The sequence below is a fragment of the Phalangium opilio genome, unplaced genomic scaffold (genome assembly GCF_054372755.1).
Source record: "Phalangium opilio isolate 3A_F unplaced genomic scaffold, DU_Popi_V2 ptg000002l_1, whole genome shotgun sequence".
NCBI classification, from domain to species: Eukaryota; Metazoa; Arthropoda; class Arachnida; order Opiliones; family Phalangiidae; genus Phalangium; species Phalangium opilio.
Genome location: NW_028324144.1, coordinates 2,787,066 through 2,804,252, shown reverse-complemented (window position 1 = coordinate 2,804,252; position 17,187 = coordinate 2,787,066). Strand labels below are relative to the sequence as shown.

General features: G+C 32.7%; 3 protein-coding genes across 10 annotated transcripts in view; 1 reads left to right on the top strand and 2 right to left on the bottom strand.

The window, feature by feature from the left end:
- LOC149718265 (adenylate cyclase type 8-like) overlaps window positions 1-3,835 on the top strand; it is a 50,288-nt gene extending 46,453 nt beyond the window's left edge. The window contains exons 12-22 of the mRNA XM_089838990.1: window positions 355-621; window positions 728-825; window positions 1,025-1,226; window positions 1,292-1,381; window positions 1,459-1,631; window positions 1,710-1,788; window positions 1,858-2,016; window positions 2,090-2,230; window positions 2,293-2,385; window positions 2,464-2,575; window positions 2,887-3,835. Of these exons, the coding sequence (XP_089695116.1) occupies window positions 355-621; window positions 728-825; window positions 1,025-1,226; window positions 1,292-1,381; window positions 1,459-1,631; window positions 1,710-1,788; window positions 1,858-2,016; window positions 2,090-2,230; window positions 2,293-2,385; window positions 2,464-2,575; window positions 2,887-3,482 (2,010 nt within the window). The 3' untranslated portion in view covers window positions 3,483-3,835. The remainder of the gene's footprint in view (window positions 1-354; window positions 622-727; window positions 826-1,024; window positions 1,227-1,291; window positions 1,382-1,458; window positions 1,632-1,709; window positions 1,789-1,857; window positions 2,017-2,089; window positions 2,231-2,292; window positions 2,386-2,463; window positions 2,576-2,886) is intronic.
- A 1,592-nt stretch (window positions 3,836-5,427) lies between these two features.
- RpL30 (ribosomal protein L30) lies at window positions 5,428-6,762 on the bottom strand. Its single transcript, XM_089838888.1, has 4 exons — window positions 6,603-6,762; window positions 6,099-6,244; window positions 5,892-6,022; window positions 5,428-5,518 (listed from the first exon to the last, which is right to left on the bottom strand). Exons 1-4 carry the CDS (start codon window positions 6,621-6,623, stop codon window positions 5,478-5,480), a joined length of 339 nt encoding a protein of 112 aa, XP_089695014.1. The 5' UTR covers window positions 6,624-6,762; the 3' UTR covers window positions 5,428-5,477.
- The window catches only part of Rim (Rab3 interacting molecule), a 50,649-nt gene continuing 40,064 nt past the window's right edge, over window positions 6,603-17,187 (bottom strand). For 5 of the 8 annotated variants that reach the window (XM_089838875.1, XM_089838848.1, XM_089838852.1 and 2 more), the window contains exons 19-21: window positions 15,261-15,472; window positions 14,286-14,443; window positions 6,603-13,176 (exon numbers count right to left, since the gene is read on the bottom strand). In XM_089838875.1, coding sequence (XP_089695001.1) covers window positions 12,988-13,176; window positions 14,286-14,443; window positions 15,261-15,472 — 559 coding nt within the window. In that variant the 3' untranslated portion in view covers window positions 6,603-12,987. Of the gene's footprint in view, window positions 13,177-14,285; window positions 14,444-15,260; window positions 15,473-16,838; window positions 16,969-17,187 lie in introns of those variants that run through there. The other 3 variants (XM_089838868.1, XM_089838850.1, XR_016366828.1) reach the window with 3 other exon arrangements.

The following is a 17,187-nucleotide window of genomic DNA, read 5'->3' as shown; positions in this document are numbered from 1 at the left end:
TACATAGTTTTCAGTAAAAGGGGTTTAGACGTTATCCATAAGTGTTGCCAGTCCGTTGGTGAGCCATGAGTTCAGTTTGAATCAGTAATTGATTCACAGAGCTCCTGACAACACTGTAGCAATTTTCTTTAGCCCCTTCTGTCAAAGTTATCTTTTGTTACCAGACCGTTGCTGAGCCAATAATGCACTGGTAGAAATTAAGTCTAGCAGTTTAGTTTGAATCATTAATAAGTACTTGGCTGAGTCACTTGCCTCACAGTTGGCCTGACCATACGTAATTTAAGTTCAGGCTGACAAAGAGGGGAAAGAATTTTCCCTTCCCCTTTTGTGAACCTTTTTATTCCGAAATTGCAGTTAAACGACTTAAATGATTCAGCCGATGAAGATCCATTCGATTTTGGAGGTAGCATACGAGATAAAAATCGTGGTAAAAGTCCCGCGGACGCCGAGGTTGGTGAGGCGGGACTCGAAACGAGTCACAAACAACTAGCGGCCACCGTTAGCGAAGAAATAGATGAACTCATCGATCACTCAATCGAGATTGAATCCAATAAAAAGATGCGGAAAGATAACGTCCGTTGGTTCACTCTCGCCTTCAAGTGTAAAGAGATGGAGACGAACGTAAGTTTCATCTTTCTCTCGATGTACCAGTGGTTAGCCCCTCGTTTTCGCTCGCCAAACTCTTGAAAGGAAATCAATATAATAGTTGTTTTTCTTCGTCCCACAGTTTCATCAAATAAGAGATACAGTCTTCAGGTCGAATATGTGTTGCACATTCCTGGTTTGGATTTTCATTGCAGTTTGTCAAATGATCATTTTGCCAAAGTAAGTAACTCTGTTCTTCCTCACTACCAACACTGGACATAATCGTTAAATTCAAAAACAATGACTTGACGGGCTTTAACCCAAGTGTTTAGTATTTATGGTAAAATTGGATGTGGACCCAATTGCTTAGTACCATTGAACTATGACACCTTCAAGGCTTTTTCCCCATAAATCGTGACTGTCTCTATCTTTCTTATAGAACGTTAGTTATGGTTGTATCTTTCTTGACGGCCACCTTACTGTTCCTTATCGTCTTATCACTTACCATGTCCTCCGAGTTCAAATGCACGCCATTGGACATTAAAAAATTCTCTGGGCAATTAGACGAAAAGAGGTTTTTAAGAAACATAGTCATTTGCAGCACCATAGGAGTCATATTCGTCGCGTCTACAGTAACAGTGGTAAGTCAAAACTTAGCTGTTCGAGCTTTCAACGCAAAATCACTAAAAATAATCCGACCATACAGTTCGGTTGGGACATTCAAATGACCTACACCAATTGTAACATAACCGATCCGACGGACAGCTACGAAAGATTACAATGTCATTACTTAGAGGTGAGGAAATTTATCACCAACAAAACTTGGTTGACGGCAAGAATTATGTCTAATTCTTGTTATTATTATTTCTTCAGTATTTCATTTTCACTTGGATTTTAACCATGGTAGCTTGCGCGTCATTTTTAAAACTAAACTACATTCTTAAAACGACCATGTTGGTTATAATGGTAGCAGCATTCATAGGCATTATTGAATTCCTCTTCAGTAAGGGTTTGGAAAACCTGATCTCGCAAATCACCAATTCTGAGTAAGTTACTGACTTCAAACTAAGCCTACAACAAGTGCATGATTTTCACCTCGATTCAATCTTTTGTTTCCCTTCCAGTCGTTTAGTTTCGGCAAAGACCAGAATCTACGTTCTGTTACTCTTGTACTTTTTCCTGGTGATCTATCATAGTCGATTGGTAAGTGAAGAATCACTTTCCTTTATTTCTATTTGTCTTTGATATAATTATGAACGTTAATAATTCCAGATTGAAGTAACTTCGCGGCTTGATTTCTTATGGAAACAACAAGCTCGTAAAGAACTGCTGGACATGACGGAACTTAGGTGTTACAATGACCAATTACTTAAAAACATTCTACCAGGACATGTCGCCACGTATTTCTTAGGAAACGTTAGGAATTACGAGGTCTGTATTAATAACATTTTAATGTTGAATTAACTTTAAACTAATTTAATTTTTAAATTTAATGTTATAACAGGAACTGTACGCGCAATCTTACACGTGTTGCGGGGTTATGTTCGCATCTATTCCAAACTTCGCTAATTTTTACTCCGAAGAAGTTAATAACGGAGTGGAATGCATCCGATTATTAAACGAAATTATTTTTGATTTCGATGAGGTTATTATAATATTATATTATATTTTAATTATAATTAAGTTTTAATTAAACTAATGCTTTAGTTACTGGATGATCCACGGTTTCACTCTATTGAAAAAGTGAAAACAATTAGCAGCACATATATGGCAGCTTCTGGATTGAATCCAGACGATAGAGTAAGTGCATGAAGATTAATTTTGAAAATTTAATTTAATTGTTTTGAAATTAAGTTTAAAGTTAATTTTATATTATAGGATAGCCATGATTTATCTCATATAACGGCACTAGTCGAGTTCGCAATCGCCATGAAAGACGCGTTAGACGAAGTTAATAAACATTCCTTTAATAATTTTAAATTAAAAGTTGGTAAGTTATCAGCGTGAACTTCGTCAGGGTTGTAAATCCCTGACTTTCCCAGCTTATCCCTGGCCAAAATTTACCAATATCCCTCTGAACATTTTAAGTACGTGTTTACCAGAGTCCACTTCATGATCACACCTGCAGCCAATATTTAGCATTGCTCGAAGCAATCATGGTTTATAGAACCACCAAACGAAATCCCTGACATTTTAGGAAGAAACTTTAAATCCCTGACTTATCCACGTTTCGTTCGAACCCTGTTTATAATTAATTTCATACAGGAAGGTATTAATTTCACTAATTATTTTAATTGCTAGGTATCAGTCACGGTCCATTAGTGGGCGGCGTAATAGGTGCTAAAAAACCAGTGTACGACATTTGGGGTAACACTGTCAACGAAGCTAGTCGAATGGACTCAACGGGAACGTTGGACCATATTCAAGTACCCAAAAGTACCGCGCTACTATTAGAAGAACAAGGATATCGGGTGCAATATCGCGGTAAAGTACAAGTGAAAGGTAAAGGTGAAATGGAAACGTTTTACGTCATGGGCAAGAAAATGTTACGAACTCGGTCCATGGGTCGACAACAAGCCCCGGTATCGTCCTTAGCGGCCGTTGTCTACGGAATGGTACAAGCGCGTAAAAAACAGACGCTCGGTTCTAGTTTAAGCGTCCCTAGTCCAAAACAAAGACTGTCCCCTTCGTCCAGTATTCGTAAACATAAGCTACAAAGAATGCTTTCGGAAACGCCCAATCAAGGACGAAGGAGGAATCGTTTGCAGGAACGTAGGATGACCGAAACCGGAAGTAGTCATTCATTTCCCGATATGAGGGCCGCCGAAAAAGAGGAACTAAGTCAACAATTACCGGAAAGGGACGAAGACGAAAATAAAGAAATGGTGGTTAAATGACATCGGTCAATCAAAGGGGAAGTTTCCGTTTGAGGACTTTTTAGATTAGGGTTAATTATCAAAGAAGGATCTTATGTTTAAGTTAAATTTGTTAATTGTTCAACTGATCTTAAGCTCGTCGTTAACCCTAATCTAAATTAAATGAAAATCAAACAAAGTTGCTATTGTATAATTGGTATCTAATTATTTTTAAAAGAAGATGGAACAACTTTCCCCTTTGAACCTTTTTCTAAATGGTCACTCTCGTCTTGCTTAAATGCAAATGTTATTAAATAATTAATTACCGACTATGTATTTACTATTTGTGTACAAAAAAAATAATTATCTTCCTAGAATACATATCTTTTTAAAAATAGCGTCTCCTAATTTATTCCCCCCCCCCCCCACTTCCAATGTAACTAACATGGAGCTCTCTCAGTTGTGACGTCAGTCCCTAGGTAAAACGTCACAGGCTTAACTATCGCAGGGGCGGCCATGTTTGATTGGTACCACCACGGAGCTTCTAATACAGGGAGAGGAAACTCGGTCTCTTCCCCCTCGCTCTTAGCGTACCTCGGTTCTGCGCACCGTTTTCATTCCTCGCGCGCACCCAGAGTCTATGTAAACAAAGTCTGACGTCATTTTCTTTTCGTAAGGAAGTTGGAGGAACGCGACGCCTGCTTGTAGACAAGGCTTACGCGACCGCCGTTGAAAGTTTGAAGACGTTGAACGTGGTCGTGTAGCTCCGTTGTGCTCTGAACAAATCCAGATTATATTAAGCTTCGTGATTATGTTGAAAATAAAGGTTTTGTGACTATACAAATGGAGACAAAAGCCTCTCTCCCTGCTAAGACTAAAAAGGTACGGACTATAAACTTTAATTCCTGGCCATAAAAGGACGATTTATATCGTGAATCGCTTCTACAGCTTCCGCAAACACATTTCTTCTTCTTCCCCTTTTTACAAACTAACTGATTGTAATCGCAATCCATTTTAATTTTTAAAATTGTACCAATTATTATAGCAATTAAACATTAAAAAGTCCGAGGCTTATGTCTTTCTACGAACGAGTGAAGGCGGCCATCTTTGTTGTTTACTTAGGCTCCAATTTTTTACCAGTGAAAACCGAGGGGGGGATTGAAAATGTGCCCCTTTTTATGGACAAATAGTGTCTACGTTTCCTAAGGGCCTTTACAGTACTTGAGGGGAAGGAAGTTTCCTCTCCCTGTTAATAGAAGCTCCGTGGTACCACTTTGGTTCTATGGGCAAATAGCTCTATCTCAGTTGTGACATGATGACATCAGGCCATGTTTGGTCACGTCACACTAAGGCTTATGAGATGGGTCTATAACATAGGTGACGTCACACTAAGGCTTATGAGACGGGTCTATAATAGAGTCCGACGCCGCCGATAGTACGCCGGCGCACACTAAGGCTTATGAGATGGGTCTATAACATAGGTGACGTCACTCTAAGGCTTATGAGATGGGTCTATAACATAGGTGACGTCACACTAAGGCTTATGAGATGGGTCTATAACATAGGTGACGTCACACTAAGGCTTATGAGACGGGTCTATAACATAGGTGACGTCACACTAAGGCTTATGAGACGGGTCTATATAACATAGGTGACGTCACACTAAGGCTTATGAGATGGGTCTATAACATAGGTGACGTCACACTAAGGCTTATGAGATGGGTCTATAACATAGGTGACGTCACACTAAGGCTTATGAGATGGGATAACATAGGTGACGTCACTCTAAGGCTTATGAGAGGGTCTATAACATAGGTGACGTCACACTAAGGCTTATGAGATAGCTCTATAGTGTAGGTGACGTCACACTAGGGCTTATGAAATAGCTCATTATGGGATATAACTAATGAGCATTTTAACTTAATGATGGGAAGATAATTATTAATTAATTAACTAGTACAAGTTAAAAGAAATAATGGTTAAGACATTTTGGTGGAAAGAATTTTTTTATTTGAATTTTTTTTTTTTTTATTTACATCACTGTTCTGATGGCATTGATCTAATAATGTCAGAATCACCTAGAAATAATTTAATCATAATTAAAATTTAGTTTTCTTGATTTATAATTTTATATTAAACAAAACATATTTATTTTAGGTCTTTTTAATATTTTAGGGCTAATATTCTTAATCCCAATTAGGCTTAAACACTAATTTTCAGGTTTCCCATTCATACTTCAATTATTCAAGCCAAAATCTCCCATTTAACGAGCAATATTAACATTAACATAACATAGGCCTAAAGTTTACGTCTTTTTGATATTTTAGGCCTATTTATCGTAATCCCAATTAGCATTAATCTCTTATATTAAGGTTTCAAACCCATACTTTAATTATTCAAAGTTTAAAACCAAAATCTTCTGTTTAAATTAGTTAATAACTAATATATTACCTGGATCTGTTATACTCAAAGCACAAACTCGGAAGTACTTTCCACAGGCGGTTCCTAACTCAATATTGTTTCCAGAATAGTGATGGACTCCCGTTTTTGCCAACATAGCGTAATATTCAATTTCACTTTTCCTAAAATAATGAAATACCAAGGGTTAAAGGTCATTCAACGATTATTATGAATGAATTTTGTTGAAAATTCCCTTACCTTAGCGGTGGGGTGTTGTTGGCAATGATAACCAACTTGGCCTTTCCTTGCCTTAAGGTTTTTAACGTTTGTTTGTAGCCTAAAACGTATTTTCCTGATTTGACTACCAGCGCTAAGCGAGAGTTAATACTCTCCATAGCCTTTTTCTGTTAAGTGATAACGCCGATTTTAATATAATTAAGTCCCTCGCGATACCCGAAGAACAAGCAATGATAAAGCCACAAAGCTAACATCATGCAACAGTGAATTTTCTTACTATAAATTTCAATCATAATTATGACTACAATAGAAACATAACAGCTACCAATTCCCCCTCAATCTTCTACATTTTAAAACATTCATAATGAATAATTATAATCTTTAACGAGTTTGGAATTGGATCCATGCGGGAAAATACATTGGAAAATGGGATGCGTGGTAGACAAAGGCTTAGCAAAATTTAGGCTTAACAAAAAGCATCAAATGAACCCATTTATGACCAATATAAAATAAATTTTCACATACCTGTTTCTTCTGAGTAACCATTTTGATAGTTTAAGATTTAATTAACCAAACAAAGTTTAATTATTTCAATTAAATTCCCGTATAAAGGGCCTAAACCGCGGAAAAAATTTCACACGTGTCCGTACACTGCGGTCCGCTCTGCAAAGGTCGGTGTTGCCAGGCGCGATCCACGAAAGAGAAAAGAGGGGAAATAAGCCGGGAGCCCGGGATGAAATTATACAAACCACACATTTTTGATATTCCCGCGAAATTTGAAAGGTTTCCAGTATCATGAACGTTGTAATTTGTAATTTGAAGTATTTTCTTTTGTCGTTGGGGAGACTAACACTACGAGATTGTTTTTTTAATTTCTTATTTTTTGTTTATTTTGAAAAGTGAAATCAAAATGGATACAATATGATGAAGGAAATAATTTTTTTCTTTATGCAGTTTGTTATCATCACAGTAAATTGTCACAAAGTACCCGCAAAGAAGACAATGTTATTTTTTTACAGTATGGGCACCAAGTTTCTTGGTTATTTTTTTTTGTTTTTGTTTTTTTATGGTTTTAATTTTTTTTGTCATTAATTTTTGTTTTTAAATATAGTCGGAGGAGGGGGAAGAAAAAACATGTCTTTTTTTAAGTTCCGTGTTTAATATTCGATTTTATTTTTTATTTTTGGTATTTTTTTAAATGTTCGTCATCTCTTATACACGCGTTGTAATAGATTTTTTTTTTTGTTTTTAATTATTTGTTGTTTTTTTCCTTAATTCTTTTTAAACTTTAGATAATTTAATAATATCTTATTCGTTTTTAGTTTTAATTGTCAATAATAATAATTATAATAAGAATAATCTTGCACCGTAATGTGTAATTTAAAACTTAACAATAAAATTAAAAATTCGCTGATTTTGTTTATTTGTTAGTATTTTTTTGTTTTTTTTTTCAAATCCCAAATTCGTTAATTATTTATTTTTATTTTTTTTACATTTGTCATTTCGAAGTCTCTCTCCCCTTGTTTGTTTGTTTGTTTATTTATTTGTTTACAGTCTCTCAAAAAAACCTCTCACTCGCTAAACCTCCCAGATCTTTAACGCAATAATTATATTTAATTACGTATTTAATTATCGTTTTATAATTATTTTAAAATCAACAACAAGCACCCGACAAAAAACAATTTTTTTTCTTTAACTTAAAACTCGATTTTCACACGAAATAACAAGTATTTGTTTTGTTTGTTTTTTACGTTTCTTTTTTTTTTAACCGACGTGAAAAATTTAACATTTGATTTATTAATTTTCTAATATTATTCTGTAAAATTTAAATTAATGAAAACATGAAATAGTGTTCATGAAGAATGTGAAATTTTCTTTGTTTGTTAATTTTTTTTGCGTAACAATTTGGCTAGGAAATATTGTATTTTTAATAAAAAAGAAAAAAAAATGGTAGGTGGTTTTATTTTTTTTTTTTTTTGAACAAACTTAAATTTCTAACCTGGTTTAGTTTTAAAATTTCATCGTAAAGCGTAAATGACAAAAATATCACAGCCGAAAACCACTTGGCAGCATTCAAACATCAATTATTAATTATTTATCTTAATTACTTAAATTAAATATTTTTTTATTTTCATTTCATTCCATTTTTTATTTTGATAATTTTTTGTTTGGTGGCATATTTCTTTTTTTTTTAATTATTTAATTTGAAATACTTAATTTCGGAATTAAACTAGATTAAAATTTAACTTTTAACTCGGGGTTGTTAAGGCGAATACAACCCTAATTTCTAATAATTTAAATTTAATCGAGATATTATCCAAAGTTAAGTAATTCAAATTAATTTTTAAATCCCTAATTTAATTTTGATGTTGAATGATTAATTCTTTTAAATTCAATTTAATTTAAGAACTGTCTTCCTTATATATGGCGCTTCCATCGTTTGTAATTTTTATTTTAATTTTTATTTCCAGCTAATTATAATTAATTTTAAACGGTCAGCGATTAGCGTATTTATTTTTATAAATATTCTTGGACTTATTTTTGAAGGAATTTTAATTTTTTAAATTATCATAAAATATTTCGATTTTCAAAAAAAATGGTAAAAAAAGAAAGCGAGGCATGGAGTAACAATATTCCCTTACTAGGAGGCGAAACTATGATTAGGGAATAATTAGAAACACCATATTTTAAACAGTTAATTTGAAATAATTTCAACGTGTTTTTTACTATCATTCAGGGAGGGGAATTTTTTGTTTCTTTCTTTTTACAACTTTGTTTAAAAAGCTACATTCTTTGAGTATAAAAAGTTTGTGGTTAAAAAACGGGGTAAACTCATCCACTTTTTTTTATACAATTTAAGTGGAAAAGTATTTTAAACACGCATTTAATTATTTCTAATTTATGTTTAATCGCCTTGTTTTTTTTTTAAGTTTTGATCTTGAAAATTCGAAATTTCACGATAATTTTAAAAACCGTAGTTAGTTAGGGGGTACGCGTAAATTATATTTAATTGAATTAAATTAAATTACAATTAAATAAAAATATTAATATTAATATATATTTGAAAGAGGTTTTTAAAATTTTATCACTTTTTTTCACAACACTTTTTAACTTTTTTTCAATTCCGTATGATATGCATTTTTTATTTAATTTTAATATAATTTAACTGTAATTAGAATAATAATTAATACTTTTTTGAAAGACGTTTTGAGCTTCGTATGGGGCTTATTTTAATATTTTTTTTGGTTTTGTTTGCTAATATATTTAAAATTAATCGTGATTAAACTGCCAAATTTGCCAAATAACATATTAAACAATATTTTTTTTTCTTCTTAAATATATATTAATATATTATTTAAATATTCTTAATCTTAATTAATGAATTACCGTAATTGGTATATTGGGTTATTTTATTCTTTAGTTAATGTTAATTTTAACTGCAATTAAAAGTTAATTATATATTTATATATATTAGGTTATTTATTTTCAAAAACTCTATAAGGCACAATTTGGAGTTAGAGATTTTAGGAACAGAATCTCTTGTTTTCTTTATTTTTATGTATTTTGTTTATTTGTTTATTAGTTATTTTTTTAATGCATATCTCGATCTTTTTCTATTATTTTTGATATCTATTAATTTTAGCAAGAACATTCATTAACGTTAGGACAATTAATTACACATTATCTTCGTTATTCAAGATGGAATTTCTTAAAATATAAAATCCTCTTTCAAATATATATTATATTTTTAATTAAAAAAAATTGTATAATTAAACTTAAATCTAATTAATAAATTTCAGTCACTCCATTTTCAGGTCAGGTACATGCTCCATTGATATGCGCAGAAATACACCTCGTTATAAAATTTGGTTGGGGTTGTTTTTTTTTGTTTTTAATTTCCTCATTAATACTGCCTATGTGTTAATTATTCATATTTATTTAATTAATTAATTTTAGCTCTCATTTTAAATATTTTTTTTAGTTAAAAAAGGCGACCCTTAATTCCTATTTCATTAGAAATTATTTACACAAGTTAAAGGGAAGGTGAAGTGTAATGTAAAGTGGTTTTTGTTTGATTCAACTGCTAAAAATAATGCACGTGACATTTTCGTCATGGCGGCGGTTTAGTTCAAATAAATGTCACTAGATGCTCCCATACTCGAGGGGTGGAGGGTCACAGAAAGTCAATAACAGAGCGCCTTCTTGCGAGCGAACAAAATGGATCTTTAGCTAGCTTTTTAGAGGTTTTATTGGCTCGCGAGATGGCGCTTTATTATTGGCTTCTATTTACTAGAAGCACAAACATTATATTAAGTTGTAGAATCACGTAAAAATCACTTGACTTTCCGTTTCACTCTAACCTATTAATTACGATTAAACTCTTGCCTATTTTTAATACAATCAAATTAAAAATTAATATATTTTTCGGTTAATTGTTTTTTCTTTTTTGAGCGTTAATTTATTTCACGTTTAAGCTAAGTGATATTTATATCTTTCCGTTACCTTTCGCAACATTCCTAAACCATTTAAATTTAACTTAATTAACATTAAAAACCAAAAACTCTTTCAATAAATTATATACGCGGCGTGTATTGTAGTTAGTGGTTTACACAATTTTATTTATTTCAGGGGATTTCAAAAATAATTTAAAATTAATCTTAATTAAATTTAAACACGGAATTTTAAGGGGATTAAATTAAATTATAATTAGTTCTGATTAGGGGGAGGAAATTTGGATATTAATTTTTTTTATAATTCTACGAATCTGGAATTTTTAATTACCTTGTTAAGTGTTTAATTGTTTTTTTTAATCTACATTTAATTGTTTTTTAAGCTATGATAAAAATGCTCAGTAACTGAGCCATATAAAGCACCATTTTTTATTTATTTTTTTCTTTTTAATAATTTTCTCCCATATTTGTTTTTTTAATCATTTACAACTTCGAGTCTTTATGGGAATTTGTTTTTTTAATATTTTGTTGTTTTTTTTTACTAATCCGGGAATTGTTTTTTTAATAATTTTTATCTATAATATCCGGGTAAGGAAAAAGGGGAAATTTTCGGGAAATTATGTTTTTAATTTTTACGGGAAATTTTACGGTATATTTTTTTTTTTTTATTGAAATCTTCAATTTTGTTTTTTAATAATTACTTTGTTTTATAACCAACGGGAAATCTGGGAAATTTTTGTTGCGATTTTTAGGAAAATTTTGGGAGGATTTTTTTTAGGTTTTATTTTTTGTTTTTAATGGTGGGTTTGTTTTTTTTGTTAATTAATTCCGTAATTAATAATTTAATCATTATTGGTAATTAATATATATAATATTTAACAGTTTTCAGTTAAGAGTCAGTTTGTTTTTTAATTAATTAGGGGTAATCCCCTAAACACTACATTATCTGAAAGAAGTTTTTTTTTTTGGTTGCAATTTTTGTTTTTGTTTATTAATCCTCCATACTTCATAATTTGTTTTTATACTAGAGAATACTTTTATGTTTAAAAACCAGGTACTTGGCTTAACCCATTACGGGTCAAAATTGTTGTTTTTTATGTTGTTTTTAAGTCAAATGGCACTGAACTTGTTTTTTTGTTGTTTTTTTTTTGGGAGAATTATTAAATTTTTTAAACCGAAAAACCCAAAATAAAAAAGAAGAAATTTGTTTTTTAATATTTTTTTTTGGTCGTCGATGTTCACGCGATTTGCAAAAAAACTCGCACTCGAAGTCACTAATTATTTTTTTAATTGTTTTTTTAATTACAATCCCTTCCGTCTTCTTCTTAAGTCATCGCGAAGCGCGAATTCCGTTCCGTTTATTTGTTTTTTATTTGTTTACTTGTTTTTTAACCCTTCCTCTTTACATAGTAGTAGATTAGGGCGCCACTATTTCGTAGCGGCATCAAAACGAACGTATTGTAATATTTGTTTTTTTAAATTCCTAAATATATTTTTTTTTTTGTTTTTTTCCTTAGCATATTCAGGGTTGTTGTTATTTACTTACTTATTTTTTTGTATTTGTTAAATTGCCACCATATTTAATTTTTAACCACGGCGATTAAATATTTTTGCTATTAATTATTTTAAATGACGTTTCATTCTTTTTTTTTAATCAGGTTGTTTGTTTTTTATGTTTTTTTTTAGAATTTTAAGACAAAAAATTAGTCGGAAAAAACATTATTTATTTATTTATTATTTATTTTATCACCTCTATTTTTAAAATGAACTCGGCGGTTTGGTTTTTTATTTTTAATATTTTGATAACTTTTCGGTCATTTACTTTTGTTTTTTTAATTTAATATATAATATTATATATTTATATATATATATTTATACCTAGAGTATTAGCTCGTGTAAAATACGTTAAGTACCAGGCACTGTTATATTTTTTTTAAATCAATTAACTTCGAAGTTATCGCTGCTCCCGTTTTTTAATGTTTACAACAAAGACCTTAAGCTAAAAAGATAAATTTTTGTTATCAATTTTTGGTCAAGTTTAATAAGCGGAGGTTTTTTTATTTCTTATTTAATTTCCCGTCGTATTATATTAATTAATTAATTAACTAATAGTTAATTAAGTTTTTTAACAATTTTCTTTTTTTGATAGTAGAGAAGATGAGGGGGATAAACAAAATTTGTTTTTGTTTACTTTAAGCGATTTTTCTTACAATCAATCAATCAATTTATTTCTTTCCGTGGTTTTTTTTTTATTTTAAAAAATGCGCCGTAATATACCCTGGAGACAATATCGTATATTTTTATTATAATTATTATTTATATTTTATTGTGTTTGTTTGTTTGTTTGTTTATGTCCGGCAGTATAGAATTGGTCGCCAGCCCAGAAGAAGGTATATTTTTATAGAAGAAGCGGTCTCTTAAATCGATCGAGTTAGGTTGTTGGACCCTTTGACCGAATATCAGCCGAAACTGTCCAGCGAGACGAGCGAATGTTGATTCGTTCCGGGTAAATTGACCAGCGAGGAGGGATGAAATAGTTTATACCATCCGATCACGATGTTCGACAGATCCAAGTCGTCCAACATGATCTGGGCTACACCCATAAACGTCTTCTTTTCCATCCTTCCATAGTCACCCCAGACGTTGATCTGAAAAACAGACACGCACCTCGTTTCATACACCTCTAACTAATAACAACCGTCCGTTCGCCCCTACTCCATTTCACTTCTTTCCTCCAAGATTTATTGCCCCCTTTGGTATACTATGTGAAAACTCGCGTAGATAAGCTCTATACGTTATCAAACGTATATGGTATACCGTCCACTGACCACCACACCATTGACCTATGAACTCTTATCTACGTTAGGCATCCTTCTTAAAGTTCTATTGACCACCTGAACATAACTTCGCGTTTAAAACGATATAAAAATGTAGAGACAACCTATAGGTCAACCGATTGACCTATGAACTCAAGGTAATCTGACCAGCAGTACTAAAATTCTCGGTTAATAGCAAAAATTAAAACATTGTAGGCCTGATTTCTGAAAACAGAGAGCATTGACCTATGAACTCTATCTACTCAAAGCATCCTTCTCATAGGTCATCTGACCACCAACACAAAAATTCGCAGTTTATAAAAAAAATAAAAACAATGTAGACCTGATTTCTGAAAATTGGGACTACCTATAGGTCAACGCATTGGCCTATGAACTCTATCTACTCAAATCATCCTTCTCAAAGGTCATCTGAGCACCAGCGCAAAAATTCCCGGTTTATAACAAAAAAGAAAAACAATGTAGACCTGATTTCTGAAAACAGGGACTAACTATAGGTCAACGCATTGACCTATGAACTATATCTACTCAAATCATCCTTCTCAAAGGTCATCTGACCACCAGCGCAAAAATTTGCGGTTTAGAACAAAAATATTACGATTTCTGAAAACAGAAGTCCAGGCATTAATCTACAACCTTTATCTAGAGTAAAGGCCTTTTCAGACAAGTCAACTTGATGGGTCAAAAATTTAAGTCAAAAAAAAATTATCAATGATCAATTTATAATTAGGTGATTCAACTTGTCCAACTTCTGTTCACACGACCCAAGTAATTTACTCTCAACTCAAGTTGACTCATTTAAATGAGTTAAAAAGTTGTACGGTCTGAAATGGCCTTAAGTCTCCTCCTTGAAAGGTCTACTGACCACATGCACACCACTGGCGTCTGGCACGAAAAATGATTGATTGGGCGTATGTTCTCACCTGTAGAATACAACCTCTATATCGTTCGTGGAAAACCAACTGTTGTTGGTAGAGAGGGTCTAATGTCCGGCGTACGGCGATACTTGTTTTAGCTTTGGCAATTATCTTTCCGCCGTTAACTAAGTACACTTTGACAAAAGGAGCTACGGAGGAATAGACTAAAATTAGAAATTCAATCTAAGAACACAAATCCCACAACTAATACACGAGTTTATAATAAAAAGAGAAACGACATCATATCATACGAAAGATAATACTCCCAAACACTGTCTTTGTTTTTGCCTAATCCGGCAATTTGTATGTAACTTGATTTAGTAAAATTATCAGGCAAGAGAAGCAAACACCACAGAGGCGGGGAGGACACCTTTTTGGGTTTGTCCCTAATGCCAAAAGGACCGCTAGAGGCAGAGCGTGTAGGGAACTTGGGTTCCGTCTTGGAAATAGGGAAATAGGGAAATAACCAAAGATGGATGTCCAACCCCTATGCGTTGGTTTTTTTACAAGTTATTAAACGAATATTCTATTGCCAAGGGAGCCAAGTACGCAATATAAACACTAGTATGTAATTTTATTGGTTTTGAGTCTATGTTTCCGAAAGGGTTCCAAAAGCACCTCGTATAACCTTCGAGATGTGGGCTAGTACTCATGGTGACGTCAATGAAGGGATAAGACTTAAGCCCCACCCACATAAAGATTCCCGGTGTTGCTTCCATGTTTTCCTGTCAGTGGATATCTGTACCCAAATTACACTCGCCTACCTGTGATAACAGGAATACATATAGCAACTAGGAATCATTGCGTGGCCATTTTCTCATGGATGCACAATGATTTTTATTAGCGGTATGCATTCCTGGTACAACTCGCAACCAACAACATTACAAGTACGAAGACAAGACCATTCTGGTCTGGGAGTATTGTCATTATCATTCATATGACTGCAATGAGTTATTGAAGAATGGTTTCGAATCTTCTAACCTGGGAGTATCTTGGCACCTGGTTTGGCTTGTAGACCTCGAGCGCGGATTACTTCCACTTCTAGGTTGCTCTTGCGGTCGCACAAGCTGATCTGAATGTCTCCCAAACTCGGAGAAGCTAGTACCTGTCGGCCCACTAATTGGCCTGGTCCTAAACCCTCGATGAAACCGGAATATTCGCCCTCTGGCGCCAATCTAATGGTCGGCACCCAACTGAAGATATAAACACTCCAATAAATACAAATGAAATCAAAACTCAGTTCCGTACACCGACAATCGTCTAACGCCACCACCAACTTTGGTCTTCCAATCAACCGTTTGGCGATCGCGGTAAACAAACTAACATATATTGACCACAGTTTACTAAATATAATATAAAAGTAAACTGTAATCTTCCATTGAACATTGATCTAGGCAAAAACAACATCTTTGTAGACCAAAATAAGCCGCAAGTGTTTATGGAATGTCAGTTCTCAGACGAGACGAGAACACGCTCAAAGCATGGATCTAATAACCGCCGGTCCTCTTAGGACTTCATGTCCATGCTTTAAACTATATAAGCCCGTCTGAAGATTGTAACTGTAGATCCGTTTTAAACTTGAATCATATTTTACAGGAGTGGAATGCAACTCAATTTTCAATTTAAAAGTTTAACAAATCCATGTTGTTGTTAAATTTATAGCCATGATTCATCGTTTCCATTTATGACATGAATATGTTTTTGAGTCATATTCCACACCATCGTCTACAAAATTTACATATCAAGATAGTCGAAGATGCTTCAACTACCTTAATTTGATTTTAAATAATAAATGTTTACAACGGCATTGTTTAAATATACATAAATAAACAAACACTAGAGATTAATGTGTAAGTACATTTAAATGAGAAAAAGCATGCCGCCTTTGTCGCCTGTATAATTATTTTTTATATTAATTAAATTAAAATTAATTATGTATTTAATTTCGAATATTTCGGATCTCGGAACGCATTATTATTTACGCGATTAAATTCCATGCGGTTTAAAAAGTAAATTACTTTTAACCATGCTTCAAAATCAACATGCCCCTTTCTGGTATATTAGAATGTTACTTCAGAATTATTAACTTCTGATGTCATTCATAATGCAAAGTGGATTTTCGACGAAACGCATAGATATAAGAAAAAAACAAACATGACAAAAAACTCGGGCTAGTTAAAGTGGTATTTTTCCCGAAAATGTATTAATTTGCGGGTCATATTGTTTTGGCAGAAAAATAGAAATTAAAACTCATGTCAAGAAAATTATTTGCAATTGTTATTATAGTGTTTAAGAGACTTGGTATGCAAGGACCAAGGTGCTCAGTGACTATAAAAAGTTTCAAAATATTTATATAAAGTAAATTTTGTCGAATTGCACTGAATTTTAACCATAAGTTAATAATATTAACTAGCACTATAAGTCGAACTTTCTCAAGTAATTTTCAAAGAGTTTATATTCAGATTTTCTGCTCACTTGGGGTCGTTGTAGTCTATGGTAGTAGGGGGCCAAAATGACTGACATTCTAAAAATGACAGGGGTATTGGTGGCCTTACTTACGGGGTCAATTTGGAGGTAAGACCACCTTTAATCTCGTCCGTTTTCTCGTTGGCGATTTTTAAGGTGATAGGGGGATAAACTTCTTCACTACGTTGTATGCCACTAGTACTACGCTTTCTACCCGTAAAGTCTGCAACGAAAAATTGAAAAAATACCCGTGCAAAGAACAAAATCATGATGTAAATTTCTTTCTGTGCTGATAAAAAAAAGTCTATTCTATAACAAAATAATTTGAATTTAAGCAATTATTTCCAATAAAATATAAATATACATCGTTTTTTAAAATGTAGTTCTTTAAGTGTACGCGAAAAAAACAAACTGCCAGCCGGTTGAGGTCTGTGTAATACTT